Source organism: Mus caroli, unplaced genomic scaffold (assembly GCF_978045245.1).
Source record: "Mus caroli unplaced genomic scaffold, Mus_caroli_1 scaffold_8, whole genome shotgun sequence".
In the NCBI taxonomy this organism is placed as follows: domain Eukaryota; kingdom Metazoa; phylum Chordata; class Mammalia; order Rodentia; family Muridae; genus Mus; species Mus caroli.
In genome coordinates, this window is record NW_028227263.1 from 42,262,564 (window position 1) to 42,282,495 (window position 19,932).

General features: G+C 42.7%; 2 protein-coding genes across 2 annotated transcripts; both read left to right on the plus strand.

Moving 5' to 3' along the window:
* The first annotated feature begins 1,703 nt into the window (after positions 1 to 1,703).
* Positions 1,704 to 8,049, plus strand: LOC110299503 (olfactomedin-4-like). The gene is made up of 6 exons (XM_021169215.2): positions 1,704 to 1,781; positions 2,956 to 3,108; positions 4,090 to 4,314; positions 4,490 to 4,655; positions 5,023 to 5,182; positions 7,070 to 8,049. The coding sequence occupies exons 1-6, from the start codon at positions 1,710 to 1,712 to the stop codon at positions 7,782 to 7,784; spliced, it is 1,491 nt and encodes a 496-aa protein (XP_021024874.1). The 5' UTR covers positions 1,704 to 1,709; the 3' UTR covers positions 7,785 to 8,049.
* Positions 8,050 to 11,005: 2,956 nt separating this feature from the next.
* On the plus strand, positions 11,006 to 13,265 carry Ubqlnl (ubiquilin like). The gene has a single exon (XM_021167778.2). It carries the CDS (start codon positions 11,260 to 11,262, stop codon positions 13,090 to 13,092), a length of 1,833 nt encoding a protein of 610 aa, XP_021023437.1. The 5' UTR covers positions 11,006 to 11,259; the 3' UTR covers positions 13,093 to 13,265.
* The last annotated feature ends 6,667 nt before the right edge of the window (positions 13,266 to 19,932 follow it).

The following is a 19,932-nucleotide window of genomic DNA, read 5'->3' on the forward strand; positions in this document are numbered from 1 at the left end:
CTTCCTTCTGCTCATTCTTATGTAAAAGAGATCTAGTGACACCAACTTAGACCTTGATTCCAGACTTTTTCATATCATGTGCATGCTTGGTTTCTCAAGATAACCATAGGTTATCTTCTTAACCTCTGTTTTCTGGATGAAAAAGTCAGGATGTGGGACTCAGTGGAGAATGAATGTCTTTTGAGTAAGGAAGCTAGGGAGTGAGAATCTGTAAATCAAGATAAAATATAACCTCAAAGATTTCCCAATATTGCAATATAACGTAATTCCCCAGAATTATATCTAACTCAGGTCTCAAAGCCTTTCTAGAATAGAAAACAGAAAACTCATGTATGTTTTTAAAACCAGGTGTAGGTCACAGATAGAATCTTGAAGGATAAGTGAGTAGTCAGAGGGCCATGGCACTAAGTGGCCTCAGAGTCTGAATTTAGGGTCACGGTGAGAAGAAGGGAAGCAACAGTTGGCATAGCTACTGGTTATAGACACCAACCTTCTCAATAAAAATGGAATTATAAGCCCTTCATGGAAACTTTTCAGTGAGATCTAGTGTCTCCCAGAGAGACTCCACAGTGCTTGAGTATTAAGTACTCAAGTAAGATGACTGGGAAGACACACACACACACATACACACACACACCACACACAGAGACACAGAGAGATAGACAGACAGACACACACATACCACACACACACACATACACACACACACACACACACACACACACACACACACACACACACACACACACAGAGAGAGAGAGAGAGAGAGAGAGAGAGAGAGAGAGAGAGAGAAAGACAGACACACACACCACATACACACACAGACAGAGACAGACACATACACACATACACAGACAGAGAGATAGACACACACACAAACATACACATCACACACACACACACACACACACACACACACACACACACACACACACACACACAGAGGTTTAGAATAGCCCAAAGTGAGGTCCTGAGCTGTGATTTCTTGTCCAGGTCTTAGGAACCAAACTCTTCCTTGAGAAGCCAGAGAACTTGAGGCTTGATGGCCTTCTGATGCTGGTGGCATAGAGGCGTCTTAGAACACATATAGCAGAGACTATAGACATTCAGCACCAAGAGATTAGATAATAATTTGAAGGTGAAGTAGGATTAATGTTTAGAGTACTCAGCATTATGGAGGAGACGATTGCTGAGGATGAGAAAAAGCTTGTAGCACAGTGCAGTGTTGCTTAAGCAATCCCCCCAGGGGCACACTTTGGCCCCTATCCAAGGGACATGGTTAAGTGGTTAAGTAAATGTCTTTGGCCCTTAAAGTGGACAGGTTAGGTTGCATTTCCTTCTAGGACCTTCCTCCCCTGAAAGTTGAGGAAAAGACCATAATCCCCTTTGAAAGGGACCCATCCCAAGGCCCCTGCAGATGTCTCAGGTTTGCTTTAATCTATTTGTATAAGAGGGTGGAAGGTGCGGACAGATATCAGTTTGGGATAGATGAGGACAACAGTGTTTTCATAGTGGAAACCCACTTCCACCCATGTTTGAAGTCACCAGTTTGGTATGACACCTTTTCCTTCCTTTCAAGCCCCTTTACATATCATAGCCCTTTTGATGTTGAAATCTTTATCCCTCCTACTGAGACTATTCATTTCCACTGGAGATAAAAGCTTAGAGGAAGCCTAGGGACTTAATCCCAAACCTACAGTTGGATCAAGATGCAGTCTGACCCAGCTCTTTTGGCCTCCTTTCTACTGCTGCTGCCCCTGGTGCTTCCAGGACAGCCTCAGGTACAGACAGAGGGTAAAGGTATCATGTAGGAGTGAGGTGGTTCTATGTTTTGGGGTGACAGCCTTTTTCATTCTCATTTTTGTTCAAGAATTCCTACATCCTTGGCAAAAAAAGTGAAGGTAGAGAGATCTGGAGGAGGACAGTTGAAGGGTGAGGCAGCATTTTGATCTAATTTCCCTTTGGGTTGTATGGGCATAGGATGAGTGGATATAGAGATAGTGATAAAGACAGATGATAGATAGATAGATAGATAGATAGATAGATAGATAGATAGATAGATGGATAATTAGAACTTTCTGTGCTGTACAACCTAATCTTATAAGTCTTTGTTTTCCACCAATTTAGTGCATACTCTTTCTGTAATAAGGAAGCTGGTGATAAGGGTGGTCAGCCCAGGTTATTATAGATTGAGTAACTCTATTTTAGTTTCTGACTGAATCTAAAACCTAATGAGAGTGAGTTTTAGGCTAGAGATATATCCAGAGTAAACTATAAGTATCAGAGCTCAAAAAGATATGGGAGAGGGACAAGTATAGAGGTCACATGTTTAGATGATTCTGTAAAGAAACCCCAGCTAGACTAGATTCCTTTCATCTTAGACCCTTGTGTTTTTTTTTTTAAACTATGCTTGCATCATCACTCACGTCATGATACATTCTTGTGAGTATTAGATCTGAATCCAGACATGGATGCCTCCTGCTGCTTCCCTTGATGATTAGGAATTCTCTCTGCCTGTTTTCTTCAGTAGAGGCTGAGGTTGTGGGGATCTACCAAGTTCTAAGAGTGGGGACTTTGTAGAGAACCAAAGTTCCTTAAGCCTGCGTCAGCACTTTTCTGAATGCCAGAAAGCATTACCTTCTCCCACAGATGATGGGAATATTGGCAATTGGCTATGTGGAGTGTAGCCGAATATGTTCAGTACATATGCATGATGAGGAAGGTCAAATAATGAAAGCTATAAGGTGACTGAAACTTCAATTCTGGCACATTAAAAATAACCCAAACTCCCAACAGAGGGACCCCTATACAGTCAGTATGATCTCCATGTGCAAAGTGAACTAACTGTTCTCCAACACTCCAGATCAAGGCTAGCCTCTTTTCCTGTTTCACTTTTGCATATGGTGGTCCAGTTGCTTCATTGTTCTCAGTGTGTCTATGGCTCTGCTTTTGCAGCTGGTGAGAAATGTATTAAACTCTATGGATGAGAATGGCACTTTCCAGTGTGTGGTCCATCTACCCAACAACTCTATCTTCCTGCAGCAGATGGAGCAGCTACAGAGTACATTACAGGAGCTCATTGGCAAATATGAACAAGAGCTGTCCAGGGTGAGTGCTGGAGCTTTGTTCTGAGTTGGGGTAGTAAGTTTGTAAGCACATCCTTTATTGCTTTCAGCTTATGTATGAGTCCATGGCAACAATTCTTTGTCTCTGAGATCAATCCTTCGAATCAAAGGGAAATCCCATACTATTCTTATGGTCTCCAACAATAGTAACAATAAGACAAAGCTTATAGATGATTACAAGTGCCTTTTTTGTTAATAGATAAATTACTGGATATAGATTCACTGAAAAACAAGAAATGGGAACCATAGACACACATACAGTTTAATCAAAGTCTTAAAATTAGGATGACCGGGGCTGGTGAGATGGCTCAGAGGGTAAGAGCACCCGACTGCTCTTCCAAAGGTCCAGAGTTCAAATCCCAGCAACCACATGGTGGCTAACAACCATCCGTAACGAGATCTGGCACCCTCTTCTGGAGTGTCTGAAGACAGCTACAGTGTATTTACATATAATCAATAAATAAATCTTAAAAAAAAATTAGGATGACCAATGTAAAGGAGCAGAGAACAGGTTTGTGTCAACGGACTGAAACAACGTTGTGTTCATGGACTTGTGGGATGATCTGGAAAGTTCAGCACTGATCCCAATAAAGGCAAATGAGCAGAGATATTATATCTGCAGTCCACTGTGGCCAGTGCTTTAGTGAACTGCACTTGTTGTGCTCCCAAGTAAGTTTAATGATATATGGTCAAATTAGAAGGTGGTATTTTTATATTTTTATTCATCTAAGTAGTCTTGAGGGGTGGCTCTAAAAGGTTCTATGAATGGTATAGGTGGAACTTTTTTGGCATCAGAAAAACAAGGACCTGAATATCCTCAGATAAGAAATGGCAATAATAGTACTGTTAAATAAGGTGATAGACATAGATGCTTTGTAAGTTCATACTCTCTGGATGTGAATGGATAGGAAATGTCAGAATCCCTGACATTTAGAGGAACTACATACCCATTTCTCATGCCCAGGCCAAGGAGTACACACATGTCATTGAGGATCAAGACAGCCAGACTCTAGAACTGAGTCACATGCTGGAGTCCAGGAATCTGGGTGTCACTGTGTCCCAATATGACAATCCAGCTTTCAACCTGCTACGCCTGGAGCTAGAAGGAGCACAGGAGCTAGCAGCTCAGCTTAAAGCCAATGGAGGTGTCAGTGGAGCCACAGACCTCCTCCATCAACTTCAGAACCAGGTGTGTAGATACATTAAAGAGACCTCCCTTACACTCACAGCCCCCATCTTACCTGGTTAGGTATATTGAACACTTTTCAAAAACCTCTTTTTTTTCTGGAGAAGAGTCTAACCTTAGACAGATGGCAGTGTGAGCACACCCTGTGATCTGAGTTCCTGCAACCTCATTCTCTCAGGTGACCAATGCCAGTCTGACCCTGAAACTTCTGGTCGACTCTAACCGCCAAAGCTTCCATGCCCTCCGAGAGGAAGTGGACATTCTTGAGGGCCAACTAAGTGAGTGCGAGAGGGAAAAGGAACAGGAACAGTCCTCCAGACACCCTGGTCCACCCCTGGCTCCTGGTGAGTTTACAGACTCATTTCCCCAAGATTTTGTTTCTCAACAACTGGGACAAAACATGCTTGCTATAGTAAACCGAGGGACTAAGGGGAAGCCAGTAAAGATCTTGATAAGGAATAAATCTTCAATTTCCTGTTCATACCAAGATTAGTATCTTCTAATGGACATACTTACATATACAGCTATTCATATTCCTCATAGCCAGGTGCATGCACTCGTCTCTATTCATGCAAAATCAGTCTATTTATACGATTATGTATATACACTTGTATGAACATGCTCTAAAGCACACAGGTGCTTATTATGGTCCATACTCTGCTTTCTATGGGTTATGTACCTAGCTTATATCTTTCCCACTCTGCTCTGTAGGTTCCTGTGCTCATGGCGGCCTGCAGAAAGTGAGCAGACCCCTTGTGGTAAAGCTCAATTGGAGGGGTTTATCATCTAAGGCAGGTGCCTGGGGTCGTGACTCAGCACCCAGTCCAGCTTCTTCCCTTTACTGGGTGGCTCCTCTGCGTGCTGATGGCAGGTGAGTCCTAGATGACAAATTTTCTGTGCCTGGATCCATTCCAGATGAACTTTAACTTGGCTCCAACAGATTTTTTAGTAGCCTTAGTACAGATTCTTATCTTTGATTTATGTTTGCTGCTGGGCCAGCCAGTGTAGCCTAGGCCTGGCAGTCCAACCAATACTTCCTATGGGACTTATATGGCTCCTACTACTTTGAAGTTTTTAATTTTATCATGATCCAATGTCTTATCCCAACTCAAATACAAACTGTTCTATAACTTAGCTTTACAGTCCCAATCTTTTGCTTAGAACTTCAAATAATGATCCTGGTCAACCTTGAGACATACAGTGAAACTCTACTGTAGGAATCACCACAGTAGGTACTGACAAGTATTTGTTGCTTAAACAAATGGCTAGTTGAATCAATGAACAGATATGTGAACCCTTCAATGCATCATCTGGCTAGGAAGGTGGATGTAACTCAGTCTGTTTAAAGTCAATGCATGTGGAAGTGTGATGTAGATCTAGCTGAACAGCAGGTCATGGGAGAAAGAAACAAACGTTGAGTGGAACCTGCCTTTTAAGAGCCCCACTTGAAGCTTTTCTGAAAGAGATGAACAGTCATAATAATACTCCCCAACTCCAATTAGCCTTTGCAGCCTGGAAGATATACCATCAAGCCTATATCTTTACTCTAGTTACTCTCAAGGGGCTAATTGGTAGTTTAGGACTACTGCCCAATGTTAAGACATGAGAATGCTTATGACTTCAGAATGATGTTATTGGAACCTCCTTGAACCTAACTCTAGAACCATAGTCTATTTGCATCTCACCAGCAGTTGGCATGAAGTGCAGCCTTGGTAGAGGGGCTGGCCATAAAGAATGCACCAGGTACTATATGTTAATTGCTTTTTATAATAAATGCTGTACTAAATTTATTGTTTTCATTGTCTAGGTCAGGTCTCGCAGTCAGTGAAGTTAGACTTTTGCTATTCCTGTCAGGTTTCAGTTATAAACTCTGTGACTTCAAAGAAAGAATCTAAACTTTCTGAGACCTAGCCCTATAATCTTTGAGGGTAAAAATTTACTTTATATAATATTTTCATTATTATTTTATGATAATATGCAATTACGTGGCTAGCAGACACTGTAGCTCTTGCTTTTAAATGTCTATTTATTTTGGCATAGTGTGTAGTAAATGAACGATGGACTATAAATGCCATTTGGCTCCAAAGACCATGCTCTTAATTAGTATCTGAGGCTTCCCACTTTTATTTTTGTGCATGGGAGAATTTCATATATAAATACAATATATGTTCATCATGTCTATCCTTCCCTCCCTGACTCATCTCTAACTATTCCTGTGTACACCCCATATCTCCCTTTAAAATCTATGTCTTCTTATGTAATTACACACACACACACACACACACACACACACACACACACACACACACACACTTTTATTGAGTCCCATTAGTGTTTCCCATATGTACACATCTTTAGGGCTGACCACTTGGACATGGGCAATCTGTTAGGGTGTTTGTGCTTGAAGAAAACAGATTCTCCTTCCTCCACAGCTAAGGACTGCTTATAGATCTCCACCTCGGGCAGTGACCTCACAAACCTTTCCCACATCTATGCTGTAATGTTTATTGGTCTACTGTAGGTGACCATATTGTTTTGAGTTCACTGATACAAAATTCCTGAAATATTGAGAAGACACAGCAGGTCTCCTGGTTCTTTGGTTATTATATTTAATCTTTCCATCTTCTCTTCTATGTTTCCTGGGGTTTGAGTATAGGAATCGTGTTATCCCCATTTGGCAATGGCCATTTTCATAGTGCTTTCCTACCCTGGTTACTGCTGTACTTAATGGTTCTAATGTTGGGGGGGCTTGGCCTAGGTACTTTGACTACTATAGGCTGCACAAATCCTATGGTGACCTGGTGCTGCTTAAGCACTATGAGCAGCGGAAGATGGGCTATGGTGATGGCAGTGGCAATACCGTGTACAAGAACTTCATGTACTTTAACTACTATGACACAAGAGAAATGGTCAAGGTGGACCTTTCCTCTAACAACCTAGTGCTGCGACGCCCATTGCCTGGTGCCACCTACAACAACCGTTTCCCATATGCTTTTGCGCCTTGGACTGACATAGATTTTGCTGGTGATGAGAAGGGACTGTGGGTGTTCTATGCCACAGAGGAGAGCAAAGGCAATCTGGTTGTAAGTCTTCTCAATGATAGCACCTTAGAAGTTGAGCAAACGTGGTATACCAGCCAGTATAAGCCTGCTCTTTCTGGGGCCTTCATGGCCTGTGGGGTGCTCTATGCTTTGCGTTCACTAAGCACTCGTCAAGAGGAAATATTTTATGCTTATGACACAACCACTGGGCAGGAACACCACCTCAGCATCCTGTTGGACAAGATGCTGGAAACTCTGCATGGCATCAATTACTGCCCTTGGGATCACAGGCTCTATGTTTATAATGATGGATTCTTAATAAATTATGACCTCACCTTCCTGACACTAAAGCAAAAGGTACCGAGCTCTCCCATGAAAAGGCCTTCTGGGGCTTTAGAGCCATCTAAACCTATCAAGTTCAACAAGCCATAGGACACTCCATGACTGACCTCTTTCTCCCTTCTAGAAGGACAACTTCCTTAACAGCTATCCACCCAAATGATTGAAGTACATTGATTAATTTAGTTTTGCATGTAATCAATATCTCAGTCAACACATTAAGGTGCTAATAATGGCCTGGAAGGAATTGATTAAGAAACAAAATACATTGTTAGTTAGGCAGGGTTTGGGAGATAGCTGAATGCTGAATCATGTGTTTAGCATGTACCAGGCCCTAGATTCAATGCTTAGCACAGTAGGTGGGAAGAAAACTCATTATTCAACTCTTAGCTAAAGACAAAGCAAAAACAAAACAAACTAAACTAAACAAAACTAAAAACAAAAACAAAAACAAAAACTCAAAAAACAAAGAACCCCCATGGGATATGGATGGGACTGTGGCTCAAGACATTCTCAATAAAGACTTCTTGGTGTGATTGCAGGAAGTCGCCTACTGTGTGTTTGTCTTTTTACCCACCTCTTCAACACACTGAGAACATGCAGTTTCAATGTGTCCCTTTTCTGGCTATGCAATTCTCCCCTTTCTCTAGATAGCAGTATAAACCCAGATCTCCAAGGCTAGAGGATGATTGCACTTTCTTTTTTTTTTTTTATTAGATATTTTCTTTATTTACATTTCAAATGCTATCCCGAAAGTTCCCTGTACCCTCCCCCCGCCCTGCTCCCCTACTCACCCACTCCCACTTCTTGGCCCTGGCATTTCCCTGTACTGGGGCATATAAAGTTTGCATGACCAAGGGACATCTTTTCCCAATGATGGCCAACTAGGCCATCTTCTGCTACATATGCAGCTAGAGACATGAGCTCTGGGGGGCACTGGTTAGTTCATATTGTTGTTCCACCTATCGGGTTGCAGACCCCTTCAACTCCTTGGGTTCTCTAGTTCCTCCATTGGGGGCCCTGTGTTCCATCCAATAGATGGCTGTGAGCAGCCACTTCTGTATTTGCCAGGCACTGGCATAACCTCACAAGAGACAGCTCTATCAGTGTCCTTTCAGCGAAATCTTGCTGGCATATGTAATAGTGTCTGAGTTTGGCGCTATTAAAAACAATGAATTTATGAAATCCTTGGGCAAATGGATGCATCTGGAGGATATCATCCTTAGTGAGGTAACCCAATCCCAAAAGAAGTCACTTGATATACCCTCACTGATGAGTGGATATTAGCCCAGAAACTTAGAATACTCAAGATACAATCCGCAAAACACAAGAAAATCAAGAAGAAGGAAGACCAATGTGTGGATACTTCATTCCTCCTTAGAATAGGGAACAAAATACCTATGGAAGGAGTTACAGAGACAAAGTTTGGAGCTAAGACGAAAGGATGGACCATCCAGAGAGTACCCTACCCGGGGATCCATCCCATAATCAGCCATAACTGCACTTTCTTTTTGTGAATATTCACAAATATGAATCTTAGAATATGTGGAATTTCCATATATGTATGTATATATACATACATATATACATACATATATATATATAATTCTACATTTAAGTATTCATGTAGATATATTAACATATCCACTAATAATTCATGAGCTTCCTAATAAGAAACAATCAAACAGTAGCTCCAAGAATCCCCCCAAGAATCTTGACTCTTCACTTGTGGGAGATGCATTGCTAACCTCTTTCACTGCCATCACTTGACCTGGAGGTACCTGCTCTCCTTGGTGTTTATACTTAAGCCTGGGCAATGACCTTGAAATCCTTCCTTCAAACAGTCTGTTATGCTGGCAGAGATAGAGCTCAAACAACATGTAAATGTGAATGAAAATGCTCTGTAAATAGCAGCTTACTCCCCTCTGCTTTGGGAGCTGTCTTTGTAAAAAGCCTTCATGGCCAGTCCCATGCCTACTTTGCAGAGAAGAAAATTTTCACTTACTACAAGGATACGTTCTCACTTAAGTCTACAGTTCCACAGTCTAGGCCTCAGAGGACAATGGGACTTCCATTTTCACTTTTGTTTCATTCCTTTTATTCAAACATATTATTTTATTTAATTAATTTAACTTTTGGGACAAGGCCTCACTATGTAAGTCCTAGCTGGCCACTCTATGTAAGTCCTGGAACTTACTCTATAGACCAGGCTCACTATAGACATTTTCCTGTCTCTGCTTCCAGAGTGCTGGGGTTAAAGGCATGTCCTATGACTCTGCTTTTCAATTTTGTTTCTAATGGTCACTTCGTCAACATCATTAGCAAAATGGATAAGTCTTTCCTGTAATGCAGACTCAATTCTTAATCTATAGAATGAGTTTTTTTGAATAGTTTCAATAGATCCAGCGCTTTATACAATAAGCCTGACCATTCCAAAGAGGGGCCTACACACAGCACTATAAAAAAACACACATTCTGGGCTGGAGAGATGGTTCAGCAGTTAAGAGCACTGACTGCTCTTCCAAAGGTCCTGAGTTCAAATCTCAGCAGCCTCATGGTGGCTCACAACCATCTGTAATTAGATCTGATACCCTCTTCTGGAGTGTCTGAAGACAGCTACTGTGTACTTAGATGTAATAATATATCTTGAGGCTGAGGAGCTAAAGGGATCTGCCACCCTATAGGTGGAACAACATTATGAACTAACCAGTACCCGGGAGCTCTTGACTCTAGCTGCATATGTATCAAAAGATGGCCTAGTCGGCCATCACTGGAAAGAGAGGCCCATTGGACATGCAAACTTTATATGCCCCAGTACAGGGGAACGCCAGGGCCAAAAAGTGGGAGTGGGTGGGAGGGTATGGGGGACTTTTGGGATAGCATTGGAAATGTAAATGAGGAAAATACCTAATAAAAATATAAAAAAATAAAAAGAAATAGAATAATAAAAAAATAAATCTTGAGGCTGGAGTAAGCAGATGTACTGAGTTCAATTCCCAGTAACCACATGATGGTTCACAACCATCTGCACAGCTACAGTGTACTCATATACATAAAACAATAAATCTTTATAAAAAACCCCACATATTCCATATATTATTGCTACTATTATTATTTACTGGGAACTTTTATCTTCATTTTAAAAAAATCTTCTCTATTTTGTTTTATTATGAAGAGAAACATCTACACTCTCCCAAATTTATTCATCCCCATTTCATCATGATGTATTGTGAGGCTTAAGTTGACATCACAATATTTCTTTTCTGATCAGATCATGCCCTTAGGGGTGGGACAGCTGTGAAGGGTCACCACTACTTAGTCCACTCTGTGCCAAGTATGAGTCAGTAGCCACGCCAGGCCTCAGCTGGGCCACATCTGGAGAATTGGGGTGAGGGATCAACATCGAATAATACTGGCTTTAGCCCATTCATCCCTTTTAGGGGCATCAAGAAAAATTAACCTATGACCTCAGAACACACCTGCAACGAAGGCCCGCAGGACCACTTGCCTGCCCTCACCTCTCTGCCCCTGCTACTGCCTGCTCCCCATCTGCCTACCCACAGGGTCTATGCCGCATATTATCTCTAGATCACCTAAGATGCCCCAGAGCAGGTTTCCTGCAGGTGTGCCTGCAGATGGGAAGATCTCTCCAGGTGTCATTCGAGTGATTGTGAAGACTCCAGGCAACCAGATCATCTTTACAGTAGCTGATGACACCTTAGTGAGGCAGTTCAAGGAGACGCTATCTGCTCACTTCAAATGCCAAATGGAACAACTGGTACTGGTCTTTATGGGCCGCCTTCTCAAAGACCATGACACATTGAGCCAGAGGGGCATTACAGATGGCCACATTATCCATGTGGTCATCAAGTCCAAGCATGGCCCCAGATCCCTGGCTCACTCTTTCCGGAACCTGGTAACCAACAATCCCTGCCATCAAGACAGAAACCCTAAAGGAAATAGTAGCATGGTGTACCAATCTGCAGGCATGAGTGAAACTAAAGTGGAATCATCTCTTCTCATGGAGCCGGAGGTACCCAAGGTGGGTAGTGAAGGCCCAGAAGTGGGTAGTCTAGAATATATTGCACAGGTGCTGGAGAATCTTTGTGTCCAGAGTCTGCTCTCTAATATGGACTTCATGCATCAGCTGCCTCCAGAACAACCATATATGGAAGAACTGATACAGCAGAACCCAGAAGTTTCCCATCTTCTTGACAATTCTGAGATCCTATGCCAGACTCTGGAGCTGGTCAGGCACCTTGCCATCATCCAAGAGATAATGCAGATCCAGCAGCCAGCACAGAACCCTGAGTATCCACCAAACTCACAGCCATACTTGGGCTTAGAAACAATTCCAAATGGGAACAATCACCTGGGCCAGAGCTATGTCAATAACAACGACCATATGCTAAATGGTGCACCTGATCTTTTGGAGGGCAACTGTTTTACAGCTCTTCTGAATGAACAAGTACTAGAACAAGTCCAGACTCCTTCTCTATCTCAACCATTACCCCAAGAACAATGGGACCAGCTCTCTTCTTCCCAAGTAATTTATGCAAATTCTTGTGGATTATCAACAATCACCCCAACAAATGCTATTCCAAATCACACCAACAATGTTTCCAGGGAAAATCCAGCCATAGTTGCCACCCAGGGCCAAACCAATGTCTGCACTGTTCAGCAGCCAGCTGAGATTCCAGTCTTACCAACCATACCAATCAACCAGGAGCCTCAAGTTGATAAGGATACTATCATCCCTCTAGGTATCTCTGACCAGTGGTTAGAGGAAGATCTCCAGCAGTCTGATGACCAGACCAGTTCTCAGATCACAGGAGGCATGATCCAGTTGCTTAGAAACCACCCACAAATGGCAGCTCAGATGCTGCTGCTCATGAATATGCCCCAACTGAATGAGCAGTGGTTGCAGGAAACTCCCACACCCTTGCAGTCATCACAGCTCCACGACTTGCTTTTAGCCCTAGCCAACCCCAAAACATCACAAGCATTATTACAAATTGAGCATGGTCTGCAGCTATTGGCTACAGAGGCTCCTGCCCTTTTGCCCTACATTGAACCTTACCTGTGGGGTCTAGGTTGGCTTATTCCTTCCATCTGTGGCTACCCTGATATAGTGCCCTGGACCTGGAATGTGCAAGACATGGCTGAGCCTCAGTGTCCTGAAAGCTGCCACAAATCTGAAACAGTTCTTCAGAGAGTACAGCCCCTGTCTGGAGACCCTTCCCATTCCCTACAAGCCCCGGAGGTTCGTTTCAGCAAAGAAATGGAATGTCTCCAGACCATGGGATTTGTGAATTATAATGCCAACCTGCAAGCGCTCATAGCTACTGATGGTGACACTAATGCTGCTATTTATAAGCTCAAGAGTTCTCAGGGATTCTAACTATTATGTCTTCCCATCTGCTTTCTACTGCATGTTGACCCATTTGACCACCTCACCTGCCTTTCTTACCTTTCCTGATGTTTCCAACTGGGAGAAGTCCTGGAACAGGAGAAACCAATCAATGCTCAACTGAATACTAGCTCACTGGTCATGGCTGGAAGATCTGTCAATAAAATGGCTACACCTACTTGTCTTCATTTGAGGCTTGCCTTCATTTTATTGTTTTTGTTTTTGAGACAGGGACTTTCTATGTAGACCAAGCTGGCATTCAACCTGTGTCAATCCCTCTGCCTCTGCTGCCCCAGTGCTGGGATTACTCATGAACATCAACATGTTTAGTTTGGCTTTTTTCCCTGCTCAGGAAATCAACAAAAGGTGCTTGGTGTCTTTGTTTTACCTACTAAACACAGATACACAGATATAAAATACATACATAATATGTTTCTTGATAAAAAAAATCACTGTTTGTTTATAAAATGATCAAGTGTCAGAGAACAAACACATGTAACCTAGGTTGTGTATACACAGGTAGATAGAAATATCTAGTGGTACAAGAATAGACTTATGAATCAGAGGGAAACATTACATAGGCCTAGATATTTACTCATGTTTCTCAAAATCAAATTTAACTTGAAAGAAGAGCAATGATAGATTTAGGTAAAAAATTAATATATAAATGAGATATTGGTATTTATAATTGGGGCCTCTTACGAATTATTAGTTACATGATTACAAGACTTAGATTGCGACTTGTCTTCTATTATCTATCAGACGTACAACTACAGTTGCCTTTGCTTCAGATTCCCATCATGCTGAGTCTAGCCTTCCATGGGACACTGCCTGCATGACATCATGCACTTCATCAAGTGCCACTTTTTCCTTTTGCCTTGTCTAAAGTATCCCTGCCTGACAGGGTACACAGCCATTATGGTACTGTTAAGAAATATACTCTTGTAATAATGTAATAAGTTGGCATGGTGGTTTCAGCCATTAACTAAATAGACAAAACAAAGATTCTTCCTTTTTCTTTTGTTTTTGGGACAGACTTTCTTGTATTCCAAAGGTGGCCTCAAAGTCACTATCATCAGCAAGTATAAGGGGGGCAGAAACACAAAGTTTTCATCACTTCTAGTAAGTCTCTTTCTAGATTCTCTGTCACCACTACAACCTATCAAAGACATATACAAGAAAGAAATTATAGGTATACTGTATTTATCTCAGTTTATATAAACAGCCCAAGATTGATATGTAGATAGGCTGATGATAGGCAGATATAGACAGATAACAGCTATCTAGATAAAAAGAAATGAGACTTTCTGTGTAGTTCAGGCTAGCCTAGAATTTATCCTCTGACGTCTGCCTTCCCAAGTGCTAGAATAATTATATACCAAGCATGCCTGATGTGCTATCATTTTCCTGTCTCATTCCACAGTGTTCTGAACATACCCCACCTAACTCTGTTTACAATCATTGTCTTCAAAATCATGTCACTATTTTTCACAAACATCTAAATCTCACAGTAAGAACACATGACATAGACCATAATAAAACCCTCATACATAAAACCTTTTATCAAAGATTCCCTTAGCTGTTTTCTGTAATGGAAGTTGTCCACTGAAGTCCTGCTTCTTCACCTCAGTAGGTACCAGTTTCTTTTTCTTTTTTTTTTAAATCATTTTATTTGTTTACATATTAAATGATATCCCCATTCCCAGTTACTCTTCCACAAATCCTTATCCAAGCCCCCATCTCTGCCCTTCCTTTGCCTCTATGAGGGTGCTCCTCCTCTCACTCACCTACATACTCCTGCCTCACTGCTTTAGTATCCCCCTATCCTGGGGCATCGAGTCTCCACAGGAACAAGGGCTTCCCCTCCTATTGATGTAAGATAAGGCCATCCTCTGCTACCTGCTTATCTGGAGCCATGGCTCCCTCCATGCATACTCTTTGGTTGGTGGCTTAGTCCCTGGGAGCTCTGGGTGATCAAGTTAGCTGATATTGTTCTTTCCGTGGGGTTGCAGTCCCCTTCAGCTCCTTTAGTCCTTCCCCTAGTCCTTCCATTGTTGTCCCTGGGCTCAGATGGTTGACTGTGAGTATCTACATTTGTTTTTGTTTTCATAAAAAACAACAAATTCAGTCTTTATTTATTATCACTTTGAGTACCGCATACAGATGTATGGAGGTCAACTGTTGGTACCCGGGTTCTCTTAGTGTTCTGTTTTCCCACACAGGGTTTCTATGTGTAGACCAGGCTGGCCTGGAACCCACAGAGATCCGCCTGCCTCTGCCTCTGCCTCCAGAGTGCTGGGGCTTGTACAACCACATCTGGCTGGGGGAGCCATGTTCTTGTTACTTTTCTCAGCCACATGCCTCACCTGTTACTCACTTGTCACAAACTCTGAAACAGTCTCAGAGACCACACACCCCTCAAGCATACAAAGCTAGTTATGGTGGGTTTGTAGTCAGAAGAACTGAACCAGCCAACACTGGCAGTACTAAAAACTTAGCTGGGCCTGATGGCTCACACCTGTAATCCCAGCACTCACGACACTAAGGATCAATGGTCCCGAGTCTCTTCAGCATTTAAATAGTCACATCAGGAGGAACTAGGGAGAAATAATGTTCTTTTCCTACCAAACCACCAAACTACCTAGTGTAAATAAGAGGGGAAAAAGAAGCTGGGATGTGGGAGACAGACAGCAGCAACGCTCTACACAAGCTAGAGGCTCCTAGGAACTAGACTAGAGCAGTGCCCACTCCTGCATCCGTCCATAACCTACCAGTCATAGGCTATGCTCAGGAATTTTTTTTTAAACAGGCTCTCAATGTACCCTGGTTGGCCTGGAACTTGCTATGTAGACCAGCCTGGCCTCAACTCACTCAGATGTGCCAGCTTCAGTCTCCAGACTGCAAGCATTAAAGGTGTGCCCAAATGAAACCCATCTAGTTGGTGCTCAGAAAATTAGCTCCATTCCCTGCATCAGATCATCTGGACCCAATATACAAGTCCAGGAGCTGGAGAGACTGCTCAGCAGCATGTCTGAGTTCTGTCTCTAGCACCTAGTACTAGCACCCCACAGCCCAGATGTACCTGATGCCTCAGGCCTCCAAAAGAACCTGTACACACGCACATACTCACAATTAGGAAATAATAAAAATAAACGTAAGACACAAACAGAACTCAAAAGTACTTGTTTAACTCTAAAGGCTGTGCCTCAATGCCTCCCTGTTTACCAGACACTAAAATATCAGCCCCATTCTTGTCAATTTTTTTTAAGACCAATAGTGAAAACACTTCACCTCTGGTTCTCATCACAGATAAGCATCTTTGAAGTGGGGTGGGGGGAGCACTAGGCAGGAGTAGGATAAAAATCTAAGCTTACAACCTCTTTTCAGACATTGCTCGAGGCATCGGGTGGACATGGAAATAATGGGAGTTTGTTCAAGGGATGCCAAGAGAAACAAGATTCCACACGTCAGGGCACTGAACGCTCATCACGGGGCAAAGGGCATGCACCCCCTTGCTTTTTGCTCAAATCCCGATTAGTTGCTTCACCTGAGAGCCTTTCAAAGGCCGTCTAATGGTCTCCAAATTCCCGAGTGAACTTAACAACCCCTACTTGGAGACCAAGAGAAAGTATTCTTGCCTATCAAAAACAGCAAGTGTTGCTCTAAGAACCAAGACACACGTAGGTGCCTGGAGACAGCTCCACTTCAGCCTTTACAACCCAACTACAAGCCAGAACCCTTGGCCCCCAACCTCTCAGTTTTCCGTCAACTAAGCCCATCCAATCAGTAAGCTCGTCAAAGTTCCCAAGGTCAAGCCTCTGCCCAGCATGCCAGTGTCTTCACAAAGTTCCTGTCTCCAAGATCAGCTCCTTCCCTCCACTTTCTGAAGACTTTTCCCAGTCCTTGTCGCAGGCCTGGCGCTCTGGCGCCTCCATTAGATGGTCACTTCTCCCTGGCACAACTCTTCCTTTCTCACCATGCTCAGTAGATTATCATTTGTGTTCCCTCCGCCGCAAAAGTCGTTTTCTCCCTTATCTCTCCTCAAAGAGACACACGATCTATTTATTCTCAGCTCCGAGACCTCTCCCGCGCCCAGAGTTCGACCTCAGCACCTAACACACTCCCTCGAGTTTCCACACCGTTCTGTCATCCTCAGCTCCTACACTTCACACCAGTTGGTCATGTCCAGGAAGAAGGCGCCGCAGCCGGCCGGGTTGAGCTGGAAGCCGAGTAGCCGCTTGAACTCGGAGATGAGCATGTCCTTGTCTGTGGTAGCCCAGGCAGCTGAACTTCTGCATGAGCTCCGGATCCAAGTCCACGTCCATGCCCTCCATGGCGGGGGGGACCCGGACGCACAGCTTCCACCGCCCCGACCTGCTTCTCCATGGGAGGCCGCCGCAGCCCGCTGCTCCGAGCTGTAGTGTCAGCAATAGTGTCTGGGTTTGGTGTTTGCAGATGGGATGGATCCCTAGGTGGGACAGTCTCTGAATGGCCTTTCCTTCAGTCTTTGTTCTATTTTTTTGTCTCTGTCTTTCATTTGGACAGGAACATTTCTGGGTAAAAAGTTCTGAGATACTGATCTCTCAACTGGGAGCCTTGCCTGTCTACTGGGAGTAGTTCCTACAGGTTGTATCTCCCCTTTTTTGGATATTTCAGCTAAAGTCATCACTGTTGAGTCCTGGGAACCTCTCCCTTCCCTGGCATCTGGGAACTTTTAGTGACTACCTCCAGCTCCCTATCCCCCCACCTCCCCACTGTTAGATGTTTCTATTCTATTTCCTGACACTCTGCACTTGTTTTGTTCCCTGTTCTATGTAGGATTTAAGCACACACACTTTGATCTTCCTTCTTCTTAAATTTCATATGGTTTGTGGGTTGTATTGCAGATATTCTGAGCCTTTGGGCTAATATCCACTTATCAGTGAATACATACTATGTGATTTTTGTGTCTGGGTTACCTCACTCAGAATAATATTTTCTAGTTTCATCCATTTGCCTGTGAATTTCATGAAGTCATTGTTTTTAAAAGCTGGGTAGGACTCTATTGTGTAAATGCTCCACATTTTCTGTATCCATTCTTCTACTGAGGGATATCTGGGTTGTTTCTAGTTTCTGGCTATTATTTATAAGGCTACTATGAACATAGTGGAACATGTGTCCTTGTTATATGTTGGAGCATCAAGAATATGCAAATCAAAATGACCCTGAGATTCCACCTCATACCAATCAGAATGGCTAAGATCAAAAATGCAGAAGACAGCAGATACTGGCAAGGATGTGGAGAAAGAGGAACACTCCTCTATAGCTGGTGGAGCTGCAAGCTGGTAAACCATTTTGGCAAAAGAAAATTGGAAATAGTTCTACCTGAAGACCCAGCTATACCACTCCTGGGCATATACCCAAAATATGCTACAACATCTTTAATAATCTTTAATTCATTTAATTAATTTAATTTAATAAAAACTTTCATTATTGATGTTCTCAAAAGAGGCTGTCAACCACCTTCTGGATGCTTCTTGATCCAAATTATCTAGTTTCAAGATGACTCTAGGATCCATCAACGAAACAGTTCTCTAGTATATTCATCATAGCTATACCCAGCTCTGCCTAATTGGTGTAGGCAAGAAAACCACACAACTGTGTTTGCTGATCTTATTTAAATTACCAAAGCCTCAGTTAATCTATTCTGTCATCCTAACTACATATTTATGGGCAACGATTCTCACAGAATCCACATCACAATCACCCAGAGCCAGTGTTTTAAACACAGCTTTTAAACTAATTTCAAGAGTTTTAAATCAGTACATATAGAGTGGGGCTCAGACTTCTAAAAATTTACCAGATGATACGGATGTTATTGCTCTGGTCAGATCAATGGATCTGATAATTTCTTATCCTTTGTGATGAATATATAATATCTTCCCTGATTTTCTCAAACTTTCAACATATATCTTTTTTTTCCATCTGAATGTCAAAGGATATTTCACCTAACTTAACCAAAACACAGAAGTGACCCAAAGAGACATGAGCATTTGCTGCCAAATAACAACCAACTTAACTCCTTACTTTACACATTCAGCCATCTATTCTCATATAAAGAATAAGCATTCCATGTTCACAAGTCAAACCACCCACTTGGGCCCCTGCTCACTCTGTATACTCAGGATTCAGGCTTGTGATTGCTTCTTCCACTCTGGCAGCAGTTTCTTCTTCCTCACTGGAAATGTTTTCATCAAAATAAAACTATCACATGTTAGCCTTCAGAAAACAAAGCATACACTAAGCCTTTTAGCACCACAACCCCCTTCTCTCGTTCGCTCTACTCTTATTTGATCTACTTGCTTTTTTGACTCGTTTGATCTTAAGCATCCTCCACACAGAATTTCTGTTCCCCACTACTGTACCTCAGCTGGTCTTCTGCTTGCTTTTATTCAAATTCAGCAGGCAGCTTGAGTTCTTAGCCACAAATAGATTCATTACATAAAGCCTCCCAAGGCTCAGGGGACATCATGGAAGTGCAGTGAGGAGGATGGAAGAGTCAGAGTGCTGAGAAATGATGCCTTCTGGATATGACGTGGACTTGCATGCATGAACTCATTGCAGCTACGGGTACCCGCACAAGAGCTGCGCAAGATCAAGCCGACAGGATCAGTCAGTCTACCAGCAGGCTGCATTAACTGGACTTGGGTTACAAGAAACAAAAAACCAAACAACAGAGCAAGAGGGTGGAGAGTGGGATGTGTTGAGAGTTGTCCAAGGGGAATGGGAAGGGGAATTATGGGTAGATATGATCAATGTATAACATGCATGAAATTGTCAAATAGGTTAAAA

Coding starts and splice junctions, on each gene's coding strand:
- LOC110299503 (XM_021169215.2), top strand. CDS start 1,710: ATGCAGTCTGACCCAGCTCTTTTGGCCTCCTTTCTACTGCTGCTGCCC. Junction 1,782..2,955: donor TGCTTCCAGGACAGCCTCAG/GTACAGACAGAG, acceptor CTGCTTTTGCAG/CTGGTGAGAAATGTATTAAA. Junction 3,109..4,089: donor ATGAACAAGAGCTGTCCAGG/GTGAGTGCTGGA, acceptor TCTCATGCCCAG/GCCAAGGAGTACACACATGT.
- Ubqlnl (XM_021167778.2), top strand. CDS start 11,260: ATGCCGCATATTATCTCTAGATCACCTAAGATGCCCCAGAGCAGGTTT.